This window comes from Nannobrachium achirus (genome assembly GCF_963921795.1).
Source record: "Nannobrachium achirus genome assembly, chromosome: 22".
Lineage (NCBI taxonomy): Eukaryota > Metazoa > Chordata > Actinopteri > Myctophiformes > Myctophidae > Nannobrachium > Nannobrachium achirus.
The window spans coordinates 20,335,325-20,351,740 of NC_137829.1; the positions used below are offsets into that span (position 1 = coordinate 20,335,325).

At 44.5% G+C, this 16,416-nt stretch overlaps 1 protein-coding gene across 1 annotated transcript in view; it reads left to right on the forward strand.

Annotated features, from left to right (window-relative positions):
• The window catches only part of LOC308308346 (mitogen-activated protein kinase kinase kinase kinase 4-like), a 148,880-nt gene that overhangs the window by 56,892 nt on the left and 75,572 nt on the right, over window positions 1–16,416 (forward strand). Inside the window, exon 3 of the mRNA XM_080753766.1 lies at window positions 15,707–15,763. Within this exon, the coding sequence (XP_080609892.1) occupies window positions 15,707–15,763 (57 nt within the window). The remainder of the gene's footprint in view (window positions 1–15,706; window positions 15,764–16,416) is intronic.

Consider the following 16,416-nt stretch of genomic DNA (forward strand, 5'->3'; position numbering starts at 1 on the left):
TGTAAGCAAACATATTGTTTATGACGATCAGTGTGTTACTATCTATGTTTTAGTGTCTGTGTATTATTTACATTTGCACATTGGCGTGCGTGTGTGTATGCATGTGTTGATCTGGGATGACTTTACTCTCCTGGCATTTCCTCAGGGGGGGTTGGGGCGGGGGTTCACTGTTTTTCCTCTGTTCTCGTTCTTATCTGGCTTCCATCTTCTACACACACGCACGCACGCACGCACACACACACGCGCGCACAACCTTTATAGTCCTTCCTCTTCTTCTCTTCCTCAACTTCTCTGACACTTTATATTGCCCACCTCGACCTGCCCTCCCCTTCTCTCTTTCACTCCCATTTCGTGGGCATGACTTGCTATCTCCTCTTGAACCATTTGTGAGATTGTAAAAAGGCCACATTATACCTCTGTGTTAATTTGAACATGTGTAACTCGAGAGTGTACAAATGGAACCAGATTGACCCTTACAGGTCCATTTGGTTCCATTTCTGCACCTCAATTTTGCTGTTGAAGGTATGATGGGAAGAGTGTTTGATGGAAGCTTGGAATGCTATTCTTCTGACTAGTACACATACTGTCATGTCATGTCCTAGTATGAGCGAATAGGGGAAGGGGATCAACATCACGTCATTCCCTTGTTTGGCCCGGAAAAAACCCGGATCTGTGTGACTCAAAGAATATATTATTGGCAGAATCGTGTAAAGTTTAGAATATTTAACGGTCTCGTTTTAACTTTTCACTAGATCGGTGGTTGCAATTACCTGCATTACAGTTGCGCTAGGATGAAATAAACCCAAAATGTGTACATTCCATAATGTAATTCCAATGGAGAAAGCTGTGTGTTGTACACCCGGAGAAACAATGGCAGATTCTGCCCCAAAATATCTGTATGAGTGTCAGAAGTATGCAGTTTTTATTGTGTTTATCACAGCCATGTCTTTGGCCCAATAGTAACCTCGCCTACCAGTCTTTCTGGGGAGAAAGCCTGGTGTTCGTTCACAACAGACCGTTTGGTTTCCGCCTAAAGCGCGGAAACCACTGGAAGAAGCGGCGTCGCTTTGATTTAGTTCCCCTCGTTTGTTTCCCCAATCACTATTAAAATGCTCGAGAAGCCTAGTGTAGTCTTGCCAGTCGCTACGAGTTGGACTAAAAGATGCACATACCAAACTTATTTTTCGAAAGCAAAACTATGCCGCATCAAGGTGTTTATTAGGTAGGCCCTAAAACTATGTCCTTGGGTGCAGGGGAATATTTTGGGTTAAAACTGAATCCGGTTGATAGTTCCGGCCAAAGTGTAGTCCGTCTAGCACTACAACATGACGTAAAGTGGTTTCCGCTCCCGACCGGATCAAACCCTGTAAAGTGAACTGATCCCAGACTAGCCCAATAGTAGCCTACTGTATGTAATATCCTCTGTGATTCTATGCCATGACAAGTGTCTATTGTGAAACTTAAAATAAGGATCTTGGATTACTTTCATTAACATTAGCCTATGTCCTTCTGCTAGTGCAATTTCTTAAATTATTGGGACATCAATTGTTTTTGTAATGGACACATTTGATGGTGCCTTTTTTCTTATGTATTTAGTTTGCCTTTGTCCTCTTCTGCAAAACGAGAAACCCCATCAGTCAGCAGAAAACAGACCGTTTGTGGGAACTTTAATGTCAATGACATCAGCTGAACTTTCGGTCACTGGGGAAGCATCACTCCCATCAGCTGCTGGCAAACGGCAGCTAATTAAATGGAGTGCTGCGTGTAGGGTAGAGCCAGACCAATACTTTGGCCATTATTTTACTTTTTTGATCGCTATCGGCAGTTATGTAGCCATCCCATTTTTGAAATAAGTATAGGCTAATTAAGCCCTATTAATTGTATTTTGTATAGCCAAGCTTGAGCTTGTAGAGCTGCTATTTGCTTTTTGAAAGTTGTTGAAAATTTTAGAATCGTATTGAAAAATGTATGATAATCACCCCAAAAAAGGGATGCTAGGTTTAAAGTAGTCAATAAAATGTTTTCTTTTTTTCAAATTGATAAAATATAAAAAAAGAAATACATCAAACATCGTTAATCAGTGGTCCAGGACTCTCCAAAATCTGGATCGCATGGGACCCCAAAACGTGGCATCAGTCAGGCTCCAGTTCAGGGGGGACAAGGACGTCGAGGAGTGCTGGGTGTGATGGGGAGAAGACCGGGATCCTGACAGTGTTGCCATGTCTGCTTATTATAAGCGACTATAGGCTTTTTTCCCCCTGTAAAGTTGCTTATCAAAGGTTGCGGTTTGCTTGGGCTTGTTTCTAAAGTATTTGCCTATTTTTTCTTGCTTCCAACTTGTTTGATTATTGTGGTTCTCAAGCAGTTTCATGTCAAGGACCCCCAAATTAATGTGTCCATGGACCCCCATCAAAAAAAATTGTTTGTGCCAGGGACCCCCCCCCCCCCCCCCCATACCAGATTTGTATTTTTTTAATGTTTAAAATATAATACTTTTAGCACTTTCTTTCCCTCAAGATCTTTTTGAAAAAAGCGGATCTATGGGGCACCCGCTGGCCAAGTGGTCAAGGCGCATACCACATACTAGGCTATGATGCCTGCTGGCGTCGCTGGTTCGATTCCCGATCCGGACGACCTTTGCCACATGTCATTCCCCATCTCTCTCCCCATTCCCTGCCAGTCTACTATCCTATCAAATAAAGGCATAAAAAGCCCCAAAAAAAAACAAATCTTTAAGAAAAAAGCGGATCTACAAGCTCACAACGCGTCACATCGCGTGCTCATGTGGCCTTTAGTCGCTTCTTTTGGCCTTGTTTACATAGACCTGGTTGCTTATTTCTCTCGCTTATCTGGTCTGGGTGTAGAACCGATATGGAAAAGGTGTGTGTGCATAACTGTGCGGTATGTGTGTGTGTGTGCAAATTAGTGGAGACGGAAAGTGGGCTCCATACCGGATCACACTGGTCAACTTGGAAGGAAAAGCAGGCTTTCCGCCTCGTGGAGAGCGTGTTGTTGACATGAGGTTAGTCCGGGAGGAGTGCTGGTTGTGGGGGGGGGGGGGGGGGGGGAGTGGCTGAGTCATCCGGTGGTTCAGTCACCATGTCCCAAACAACATCCCACAGCGACCGGGGCAGCCGCCACGGAGATACAGGAGGTCAGACACTGTGAAATCGTGACTGTTCATTTAACTCTTTGAGTAGGGCTGTCACGATTATGACATTTTACATGACGATTAATTGTCACTCAAATAATTGCGATTAACGATTTAATTGTGTTTTTTTGTCGTTGACAATTACATTTCTGTTTGGCTTGTAGGCTTTGAAGTTGCACATGACAGATATGACACATAACCTAAATATACAAAGAAATTAATGACATATTTGACAACTGTATACTTGATAGTGATCGCGACGCGTTGTGAGCTTGTAGATAACATATTTCCACTATTTTATTTTAAATGTTGAAGATATATGAACATTTTTCAACATGGAAACGATTATGACGATTATGAGAAAAGAATTGCGATTATGTCAAATAATAATTGTGATTAGACAATTATGTAATAATTGTGACAGGTCTACTCTTGAGAGTATGTAATGTAACATTTTTGCACTCTCAGTGTTACAAATACTTTGTTGGTGGAACTGCAGTGATGCGAAATCGAGGAAAGAGTCGGCTGGGGGAATGCAATAAACTGCAGTATATTAGAGGCTGTTTGTTTTATTTAGATAAAAGGTTTGAAAGCACGGTTCATTGTAGCAGCCAGGAAAACACAGGAGAATGAGGAGAGAACGGATGAATGAGCAGAATAGAAAGATGGATTAAAAATATATAAAAATATTTGTTTGTGGAATGTGGGTAGAGACATCACTGTATCAGTAATGATGAGAGAATGAGAAGATTGCATGGAATGGGGTGTGATTAAAAGATAAACTGTGAATGGCTCAAAGTTGGCGCAGTTGTGGCCGTTTCCGACAAAGACCGCTCATACAGTGGACTGGGAGAGTGACTAAAGTTTATAGGAATGGAATTGGAAGTGTGACTAAGCAGTAAAAGTCTCTGTGTTTGTAGAACGTTGGCAGAAATGAACAGTTATGGGGTGTGATGAACAGTTGGAATGGTGTGTGTGTGTGTGTGTGTGTGTGTGTGTGTGTGTGTGTGTGTGTGTGTGTGTGTGTGTGTGTGTGTGTGTGTGTGTGTGTGTGTGTGTGTGTGTGTGTGTGTGTGTGTGTGTGTGTGTGTGTGTGTGTGTGTGTGTGTGTGTGTGTGTGTGTGTGTGTGTGTGTGTGTGGCAATGCTGTGTCATCCTAGTGGCTCAGCTTGTGATTTCATGTCTTTTGGATCCTGTTCATGGCGGGTGTCCATCCGCATACCTACCCAACTCTCAACCTTCCTGTCTCCGTACAGGATTTTTGGGTCCGGAGTAAGACACTCTGATATTGATATCTGCCAATGCTGACATTACATATACAGTATACCAGTAAGACTCCCTAATCGGGAGATAAGCGACCGTCAGGTCACATGTATACACCGCTTTGCATGATTTTAGGGCAAAATCTGTAAGAGCAGTGTCCAAAAATGTGTCCAAAAAATCGTCCTGATGGTGGCGCTAAATGGGACAGGTCCATGTTGATGAAAGGACTCTAGACATACTGTGTCGATAAACCGCTTTGTGTGATTTTAGGGAAAAATCTGTAGGAGCACGGAGCACTGGAGCAGTGTCCAAAAATTTGTTTTTCAAGAATCGGCCTCATGGTGGCGCTAGAAGAGGGCCAAGTGAGAAATGAGGGGTGGAGGTTGTGGTTTGGCAGCCAAGGAGTGTGTGTGTGCAATGTTTGACATGGATATGGGCAGCGGTGGCGGAGATACAGTATGAGTAGGGGAAAAGTGTGACGTGACTGACAGACAGACTGACTGACAGCCGGTGGAGGTTTTGATAGTAACTGCGACCTGACGATCGCAATTAACACACTGGATGCCATTATTTTGGTAATTATTTGGCTATAGAGTTCCACCATTCACCTACGCTTTATTTTGAAGAGCCCCGGAAGCCCCACGTGTGTTTGGCGATTTTAAAATGGATGTCAGTCTGTTTACATTCGGTCGCGAAACTAAAATCCTAACCGCGGCCGACCGCCATGGCCCAGTGTCGCAGTGAAAAAGAGCGGCTCTCTGCCTTCTTGGCATTTTGGAAGTAGATTAGGAGATAAAGCTGTTTCTTTGCCTCAGCAATGAACCGGAGCCATGGACAACATACACCGATGCTGATATATCTCTGATAGACTAATATTGGCTGATAAAATGGGCTGACTGATATATCGGTCGGGCTCTAGGGATAAGAGAATAAGTCAACAAATTTGAATGGAATGTCTTCATTAAGTAGTATGAAGCCAAGAGACGTTTTTTCTTTTTTTCCACCAGCATAATGGATAATTCTGTGGCAGTGTCTCATTGAAGCGGCTGTGGTCACTCACACCCTTTGAGAATTGCACTTAGTTGGTCAGCACGTCTTGTAGTGACTTGAATGTAAATTGCTGTGGTGAGTGTAGTCATCCCACTTCCCATATGGGACGTAAAGGTTCCAAACCTCCAAACTGGGATTACTACTATCAGATGTCTCTGTTCTCCTCGTCAGTATCATACATATAGTTGTTGTAGGGGTCCAGGGACCACCAGGTGTCCTTATGAGGGTTCCAGGGGGGTCCCCAACAAAATGAGGAGCAGTTCAAAACACTTAACAGACAACAAAAGAAAATAAGAAATGTTGAAAAATCTTGACTTAATATGGGGTCCTTGGCACAATATTTTTCAAATGGAAGTCCTTGGATAAATACACATTTGGGTGGAATCCGTGTTTGAGAACCACTTAACCTTTCGCGTTTATAATGGCGATACCTTTTCTCCAGACTTTTGCCCGCTGTTGTTCTAGTCCAGGGGTCTTCAACAGGGGGTCAGGGACCCCTAGGGGGTCCTCTCAGTTACTACAGGGGGTCCTTTAAATCTTTGTGTGATAGAAACTCTTTTTCTCCTTTTTTATATTAACCACTTGAACCCTAACGTCCATATTCTGAGAACTTAAGCCAACAATAGCCGATCTACAAGCTCACAACGCCTCGCGCTGCGAGCTTGTAGATCGACTATTTTCGGCAAAGAGGTTTGGTGTAGAGGGGGAAAAAAGAGCACACTAAGTACAGAGTACGAGTACGGTTCAAGTGGTTACATATCTGATAACACAAATTGACATGAATCCAAAATACGATTGTGCTGTCAAACAATGAAGCTATATAGAATGTGGGGGTCCCTGCTTCATCTCTCTCTCAGCTAAGGTGTCCTTGGCCTGAAAACATTGAAGACCCCTGTTCTAGTCTCTGTGTCATCTGTGTGGAGTCACAGCGCTGTGAGGACGCTGCTGTTGTGCTGTTACGTCAGCATCCATTACCTCGCCTTGTTGTCATCGGTGAGTCAGGGAAGGTCAAAGGGCACACAACGAGGAAGTAAACTCCTTTAGAGGAAGGACAGTCAGCTGTGCTCATTGGGTAATGTTTTTCTTTCTTATCTGTGTCTGGATTGTGTTCTTTAGTAATACGTGGGTGAGTATGTACTAGGCCTGTCCTCTAAAAATCGACGAATCGACGCGTCGTTTTAAGCCCCGCGAATCGACGCCAATTGTTTGAGTCGAAGCGAAAATATATATATTTTTTATATCACCAGTTAGCCTACTGCGGTGCACTGCTGGACTGGTGTCATGTACTTCCAATGAGAAGTAGCAATTGGCGAACAGTTATTTATTGTCTCGCACCAGCGTAGGGGTGAAAGTGAGACAGAACGGCCAGAACGGTTCAGAACCGCCGCTTCGTTAAAACATTCGGAGCCGGGGACGGTGTTCCGTTAAGAGGAGGAGGCACGCTGTCAAAATCCCATATTAAATAACCTCCTGCCACAGCACAAACGCACGTCCACGAAGTAAACAATCTTCTAAAGTCAAATTAACATACACAAGTGTAGGCTACAAGTTACATTTTCTAATTAAAGTGCTTCTGAATTGTTCCAGTGTTGTAATCCATGATGAATGATTGTGTTTCGCTGTGTTTGCGTCCATGACATGTCCACACTTCTGGCTCTAGCGGGAGCTGTGCCTCCACCTTTTTATGATCCGTTTCTGAAATGAATCCGTTCTCGACACTGACTCATTACTCTGTCAGTGCTCTGTGTCCCGCGACTGCGGACTGGATCCCATCGTTCATTTAAAAGAGCCGTTCAAGAGAGCGGAATCGTTCGCGAATGTCTCATCTCTACTGCACGCTGCCGAGAGACGGGGCAGAGTTGAAACAGCGGAGATGTTTTATTTGTTTTAACGGTGTGTTATAACTCTATGGTTGTACACTGCTATGCAGATAACATTTGTGCTCGCGCACCGATATCACCGAAAACACAATTAATCTCTTAATGTATTATTGTATTATGTTGACGTGGTTTAAAGCAACACTTTTTATTTTATTTTATACAAAGTAGACTATAAAACGATTCGTCGACGCGTCGGATTAACCCCCGCGACTCGAATCGACTCCATAAATCCTGAGTCGAGGACAGCCCTAGTATGTACGAAGGTCTTCGCACGTATTCAAGTTTGGAAAGTAACACATTACTAGTAAGACGCCTCAGGTCGTGCCAATTCTTGGCCATCTGGCCAGTGATGTATATCGGACCAGTTACCCATATATGGAGACCCCTGCATGATAGTCAACAATGTGATGTCAGAACATGCCCATATTTGGGCATTACCAAATATGGGCATTCCCAGATATGTGCTCAATATTGATAAAATTGAGACAGGGATCTCCATTTATACATACTTTTATCCATACTTCCTGTAAGTCTACTTACAGGAAGTATGGACAAAATTAGAAGTACATCACACACCTGCACTCTGCAACACACTGCAGTAGTAACTGATGCTATCACAATAATTAACGCCGCTGGCGTGAGTCAAACAATTGGCGTCGACTGCAAGGTCATCGACTGACTCGTAGATTTTTATTGTACAGCCTGTGTGTGTGTGTGTGTGTGTGTGTGTGTGTGTGTGTGTGTGTGTGTGTGTGTGTGTGTGTGTGTGTGTGTGTGTGTGTGTGTGTGTGTGTGTGTGTGTGTGTGTGTGTGTGTGTGTGTGTGTGTGTGTGTGTCTGAGGACAGAGGGAGTCTTGAGGGCAGACAGGCAGTGTGTCCTCCTTCAATAGAGGAACCGGAGGAGACTATGATGTCATAACGTTAGCCATGTAGCGGGGGGAGGCTGTAATAATTACTGTCTGGCTGTGCTGTAGTCTGAGGTCACCTTTCTCACACGAGAGGAAGGACATGCACGCACACACACACACACACACACACACACACACACACACACACACACACACACACACACACACACACACACACACACACACACACTCTCAATTATTTTATGTCACTTTGTCGTCTCTCTCTCTGTCTTTACATTCACACACCACAATGACAGAGAAACATCCAGCAACTGTACCCCAACGCACGCACGCACGCACACTCACTCACTCACTCACTCACTCAGCTAGACAGGCATGCAGATACACATGCACACACGATATGCCAATCACTAGTGGTTTATTTTCACTTCAAAGACAGCACTGAAACCGAAGCTCAGGGTAGAGGAAGGGAGAGAAAGGGAGAGCGATGCTGAGAGAACGGCATCTGGAGAGCCTGTCAGGATGTCACACACACACACACACACACACACACACACACACACACACACACACACACACACACACACACACACACACACCCCTCTCCTCAGGCCCTGTGTGGATGCAGTTACACTGTCAAATCCTCTCGTGATAGATTTAACGCAGAGTTCACGAATTAATAAATGAACACCAAGGATTTTACTGTGTCTACAGGCGCATGCATGTCATTCTGTGTGTGTGTGTGTGTCTCAGGCTCAGGAGGTGCAGCGACCGCCCTGGAATCAGAAGGTTCCAGGTTCGATCCGCAGGGGTGTCACACCAAATTCTGAGCCCTGGTTACAAGGATTCACTGCGGGCTAAATTGATGTATTTGGCTTGGACCCCTATCTCAAAACATTTAGTTCCAGGGACCCCGAAGAAGCAAAATTTGAGTTACTAGAGTTCGCTTAAAAAAGTACATATATTCAAAGATTTGCACACATTTTCACGACTTTTCAAAAATAGCAGATCTACGAGTGCCGCGCTCTGAGCTTGTATATCTGCTATTTTCAATAGTTAAAGCATAAAATAATTTAAGGCCCCTCCACCTTGGGTCCTAGTAACTCAGTCCCACTCCCCCCCCCCCCCCCCCCCCTGTGACGCCCCTGTCGATCCCTACCCTCCTCCTGGTGTTGTGTTGAGCAAAACACAGAACGCCTGACCTACTGCTGATGAGCAGGGTGGTGCCATGCATGGTTTGCCGCTGCCATCTGTGTGCCAGACTGAATGTAATGTAAATTGTAAAGCACATTAGAAAGGTGCTATAGAAATGCACCATTTACTGTGCAATGACTATGTGCTGGTGCTGGAAGTCCTAGCTCTGGTCCATCGCGTCTCCTCCCGGAGACGCTCTGACAGACCCGTCGGGAAACGCCTGGACTCGAGATTGTCGGCCCCTCCGAGCGCTCGACATCAGTCAAAATAAACTAAACTACTTCACTACTCACCAAACCAAAGGTAGTTTTGCGTTGTTGAAAGTCTATTCTCCGCGGTGGTAAACCTCTCAGCACCCCACCTAAACTGTAAAATACATTATTTTTGTCATGAAATAAAACGCACACACCTCAGGCCACCTAGCGGCCACCGCAGATACAATGGTTCACAACCCGGAAATAAGCGGCGGTCGAGTTGGATGCACTTTATTTCATGCCAAAAATAATGTATTTTACAGAGTAGGTGGGGTGCTGAGGGGTTCACCACCGCGGAGAATAGACTTTCAACAGCGCAAAACGACCTTTGGTTTGGTGAGTAGTGAAACGGTTTTGTTTATTTTGACTGATGTTGAGCGCTCGGAGGGGCCGACAATCTCGAGTCCAGGCATTTCCCGACGGGTCTGTCAGAGCGTCTCCGGGAGGAGACGCGATGGACCAGAGCTATGGAAGTCCTAGCTCCCCATTTTTGTACACTTGGAGTTGCCTTGGTGTGTGAAAGGTGCTATACAAATAAAGTTGCCTTGCCATCTGAGAGAAATATTAACGGCGCAGTTGCTTAAAAAGATGTGTGTGTCGTGTGCGGTGCCCATGTGTTTGTCGAGTGCAAACGAAGAGAGGTTATCGGACGGGATGTGCAAATTTTGGGTCACGGATAAGTAAGTGTGCAGTGAAGTGAGAAAAGGCCTTTGTGTGTGTGTGTGTGTGTCATTGGGGGAAACCGGGGTTGGCTCCGATTAATAAAAGCCAGTCGACACACTCCTCCTTCCCCAGATGCTGTCAGAGAGAAGCCTCATCAGCAGAAAATGCTCCTGGAGCGCTGCCTCCACTTGAACCCCTCTCTTTTCCTCTCTCACCCCCCCCCCCCCCCCAACATCCACTTTCCTTTCTGTCTGTCTGTCATATTTTCCTGTTTGTCTTTTACAGTTTCAGTCCTCGGTGATACTGTAAAGCTGCCTCCTGGAACTTATTTTAATGACTGAAACTTTATTTTAAACCCGTCTGTATGGCGATGTTCATGTTCATAATGAGTATGTCTGCTGCGGTGTCACAGTACAGTTAGATGGTGGTTTCAGTTGAGAATTCGACCATCTACCTTTAGCTCCCTTGTTTGGGTCTCTCTCTCTTTCTCTTTCTCTGCATCACACTGCTTGTTCTCTGGAGGCAGCAGATTGCTAAACAGAGCCTCCTCAGTGAGAGCACACAATCCGCAAGGTGAGGTAATGAGGCCAGACGGAAGAGCCATTAAGCTAGGAAGCGTGTGTGTGTGTGTGTGTGTGTGTGTGTGTGTGTGTGTGTGTGTGTTGCATAGTGCTCTGTTCTTTAAATCACTGTGTGCACGTGCAGAAGAATAGATGGTTGAGTGTGTGTGAGAAGGGATGCACAGGATTGAGATTTGTATATTTAGTTGGGAAATTAATGTCAGTGTGCACAAAGTACTGATAAAGTCATCTAAAACATTCACAATTGTATTGTCGTGTTTAGATAATAGTAATGTGTGATTGTCACAAATTCCCAAGCACACCAGTGTGCCTCAGCACTGCAGCACATCGTTTGAGAACCACTGACTTACACAAAGAACTAAGCGTAGTAGAAGGTTAGAAGTCGAGCAAAAGGGGAGAAAGTAGAGACACAGTGAAAACAGGCAGCCACTCGTAGCAGTTGTTTTTATAACTGACTCCGAGTCGCTCTTGATCTGCTAGCCTCATCGTTTCTGTCTGTCTTGTCTTCTCGCTGTCTCTCCCCTCTGTATTGTAACTATATTTTTGGCCTGCCTTGTCTCTCCGTCTCTCTCATACTGCCAGTATTCTGTTTATCCTTCGCTCCTGCTCCCTCATTACTGTGCCGTCTCTGTTACTGCGAGATGTGTCCTAGGGATGGGACGATAAGCCATATTATCGTTTATCGCGATAAAAAACACTCACAATAATTGTATCGCGGAGATTTAATTCATCGTGAAATCGTCCTCCGTCATGCACTGCGATCAATTCACTTTTTGAGCGGTGGTCCCGCCGCTCCTGTGATTCGCTTTCAAGATGTTACTGGCTGGCTGGCTGGCTGGCTGGCCGTGTATGTCTGTCGCCTGCCATACCTCTCCTGACCACACACACAGACCACACGCACACACACACGTTAAAGGAGGGGCGCTATTGAGCAGGGCAGGCAGACAACACACTCTCTCTTTTGATCCGGTCGGGAGCGGAAGATCTCCTACGTTTTTCTGTAGTGCGCTAACTACATGGCTAACGACTTGCGCATGCGCTAACTGGGTTGAAACTGTTTCCGGTCGTTGTTTCCGGCCAAAGTGTAGTCCGTTTTGGACTACAGAAAAACGTAGGAGATCTTCCGCTCCCGACCGGATCAAACGGCCCGTTTAGTAAACGAAGACCAGGCTTTCCCCCAGCGGAAAGCCTGGTGATGCGAGGTTAGCTATTTTTAGACTCCAGTAGTAACGTAGCGTGCAACAAACGCTACACGTTACCATCCCGGCGAAATTTGACTGCTAAATAAAGTTTGTGAGGAAAATAATTCCCAACAGATCCCCAAACATGTTGTTCTGCACAGCGCTGCTTTCACTTCATTTCAACGAACCTCCTCTGTGTTGAGAAGCGACAGCGTAAAGCGAGACACTTCACCCTGCAACTAGAGGGATTTATGGCTCTTTGAAGTGAGACCGAGCCAAGGATCTGTCTCACTATGCGCTCTCTACTTCGCACTCTCTACTGCGCGAACCGGATCCCATCGTTCACTTCAAAGAACCGTTCAAAAGATTCGATTCGTTCGCGAACGTCCCACCTCTGCCTGCACCGTGTTCAGGGAACGTCTGAGAACAACTGACATACAAGTTCACATCGCGTTGCAAATGCCAACATTGTGAGCTTGTAGATCTCCGGGGGCGGAGTATAAATCAGGCTTCAGCCAGAGATGGACAGTAGGCTACTCGACCCAAGTACTTGAGTAAGAGTACAGAGTACTCCTGGTCACACTCCAATCCACAGTAAACTCAGTCAAAATGTTACAAGTAAGAGTAAAAAAAAGTAGGCCTACTTAATTATATTCACTTGTAAACCTTTTGTAATAAATATCATTGCATTTATTTTGTGTGCTGAAGTCTCTTTTAAGTTGAAATATTAATGAAAGAACAATTGTTTGCCATAACCTTACTGTCTCCTTATCACACTCACCTTGCTTTTGGCCCCACTGCTATACCAGCACCATTTACTTCCAACATCTGGCTGACCTACCTTCAAGTGCCTCTGTTGAGCAATCTTGAAATGCATTTATTTGACCCATAAGTACTGCAACCCCCGCTGCACCCACCCAGTAATGCTGTTGCGCAGCCTCCACAACCACCGCTCACTTCACACGGATGTGATTTTATTTGCCGAGCTGCATATCCGGTACCATTTAAACCCTCTATTGGTAAAACGTACTAATAATATCCATACTTGATACAGTCTTTTTTTTTCCACTCTCTACCAAATCTCTTTGCTAAAAAATAGCCGATCTAGAAGCTCACAACTTGCGACGTGATGTGAGCTTGTAGATCTGCAATTTTTTGGAAATGTTCCGCCCCAGGATAATGGATGTTGTTGGGGATATTTTGATTATCACAATAATCGTGATATGAAGTTTTACTATCGTCCCATCCCTACTGCCATAGTATTCTGTTTATCCTTCTCTCCTCCTCCCTCATTACGTTGTCGTCTCTGCTCCTCCGAGATGTGTCCATCCATGCTGATTCCAGCATGGTTATGTTTTATTGTCATTTCAAACACTGAGATGGACTCTGCAATCACACAGAAACGTCAGTCAGTGATACTGTGATGTTTTTGCTGATGGAGCCTTAATTACACCTCCCTTCATCTCTACAGTACTTACAGCACTTTTGTCATTTCTCGCTGCCTATACTTGGCTAAATCCTTAGTGTTAATTGACTGAGATTTTTACTGAGAGGATTATTCAAGGTGCACCATTACTGTTCTGGTTCTTCATGACATTGAAGCAGCATCAATAACAACAACGTCAATAATAGTAAACATAGACAACACGGCGAAACAAAAGTTATCAAAAGAGTTACCTTTGTCCTAGACTAGTGTGGGAGGCCATGCTGCATACGTAAAGTATGTGTAAAAAAAGAACGATACAACAAAAAAACACATGTTATGTATATCTTACTATTTCTTACTTTTTTACAATGAACACTGTGGGCTCGATAAGCATTATGCTTCTCCCTATTCACTTTTTTTTTTGGCACCGTGGACACTATCATGTCAAATGGACTTTTCAAGTTCCAAGCACACAGTGTGCTTGGAACTTTTCTTTGTTTGTTTATTTTTTGAAACTATGCTATGTTCAGATGCACTGATAGCAAATATGTACTTGTATTGAACTGTCCAGAATTGCTGAAAAATGAAACAAACTGGACTGAACTGAAGACTAGTACTTATTGTTTGAAGTTGCTGTGTGCAAGGTTCTTTCTGCTATAGGTTATAAACATCTGTGCTTGCTTGCAAACGCCCATAAAATGAGCCATGCCAGTGTCCAGGCAGTGTGACGTCACACTGTCTGTTTTCTAGGAGGGAGTCACCTTACCTTTCCTTTCCCACAGTAAGAAACCTGCAGAGAATTCGCCCCCCCCGCCATGACACCACCAAAGCTGTGACCTTTTCATTAACCCCCCTCCTCCCCTCCAACTCAGCTGAAGTGGGTTAATCCCTCATCACTCAGCCCCTGGCCTGGACTGCACCATCTCATTCAGACAGGAGAAGGGGGGGGGGCGTCATGCCTAGCTCAGGTGTCAGTCCTGGCTCAGACAAAGGAAACCTTATCACATGGTGGTCTTAAAAGCTGCTACACGCATGCATGCTTGCGTGCACATGTGTACACACACACACACACACACACACACACACACACACACACACACACACACACACACACACACACACACACACACACACACACACACACACACGTGCGTGCACTCAACACAGCCGCTGTCAGGCAGCCCCAGTCTGACCCCTCCTGTGTCTGTCGGAGTTTCACTTCTCGCTCCTATTCAGTTACTTCCTCTGCAAGGCCATGATGTCATACTGTAGCCGCTGACATATTGGCTTGCTTTGCTCTGCTGTGTGTGTGTAATATATATATACACACACGCACACACGCACGCACGCACGCACGCACGCACACACACATATTCATACATGCATACATACACGTACATACAGATGTGCCATTTCAAAACGTCACACGTCCTGCCATTGGCAAGACAGATTTTCCGGGGATTTGCAGAACATTGAGCTTGTAGATCAGCTATTTTTATGACCTTCTCTGTCTTTGAAGTTTAAATCTACCTATGAAGTTGGATTTGCTTTTCAATGGGAATGGAGTGGTTTCTTTGCGAGTTTGTTTTTTATTACTGTGACCAATCTATGACCACAATTCTCTCAAATCATTGCTGTTGTTTATTTCATTATTTGACTATAAGGTTGTTCTGAAGATCCTAAACAAAATAATGTGACTCTTACTTATTATACACAATGTAACAATTAAATACATCTGGAATCTTGATTGGAATTAATTCATGATTTGGATTGACACTTGTTGTTTTTCGTCTAGTATTGTGGAGGCAAACGGTTTGTTGTGACTATATTTCTATTATTTTAGTTTTGTTTTTGGTTTTTTACCACCGACTTGAGTGAGTGACTGCTCATGAAGGAGTAGTATATTAACAAAAGTTGTGTGAAAACTTGTACTGCAGCTGAGATTCTTTGCACAATGTGAAGCTGTAAATGGGCCACTTAGGCTAACCCAAAGAGAAATACGCAAATTCCTGTGTTTATGGTTGGGTTCCACTTGTTTAAGGCTTCAATGACTGTGCTGGTTTTTAGCTCTTTTTACATTTTAACAACAGGATTGTCTGATTATACTGTGATGTGCTGCCTGAGGGAGGGTTTTCTTTGAGTTATTGACACGTTTCAAATCAAACACTCACGGTTCTCTCTGTTTCGTCTCCAGGGTCGACATGTCAAGACTGGACAACTGGCCGCCATCAAGGTCATGGATGTCACAGAGGTCAGCAAACAAACACTGGAGCTGTGTGTGTGTGTGTGTGTGTGTGTGTGTGTGTGTGTGTGTGTGTGTGTGTGTGTGTGTGTGTGTGTGTGTGTGTGTGTGTGTGTGTGTGTGTGTGTGTGTGTGTGTGTGTGTGTGTGTGTGTGTGTGTGTGTGTGTGTGTGTGTGTGTGTGTGTACACGCGCGCGCGGTAAATGGTGCATTTATAAAACGCCTTTATCCGAGGTGCTTTTACATAGACCGCATTACATTCACCCATTCACACACACATTCATACACCGATTGCGGTGGAAACCATGCAAGGCACCAACCTGCTCACCGGGAGCAACTAGGGGTTCAGAGTCTTGCTCAAGGACTCTTCGACACCAACTCTGGGGGAGCTCGGATTCGAACTGGAAACCCCTCTGGTTCTAATGACGGTTTCTCTACCCCTGAGTCACTGCCGCCCCACTGTGTGTGTGTGTATGTGTAGTTGTACACAAAATCATGTATATTAACCAGTAAGCCCTATATTCTCATATACTAGTGAAAATAGGCGATGTAAAAGCTTTTTTAAGTTCTAACTTTAACTTATTATTATTATTTTAATTATAGTGCATATTCTGGACATGGAGGAATTAATTAAGTACATCTTGACCTTGTTATGGAACTGA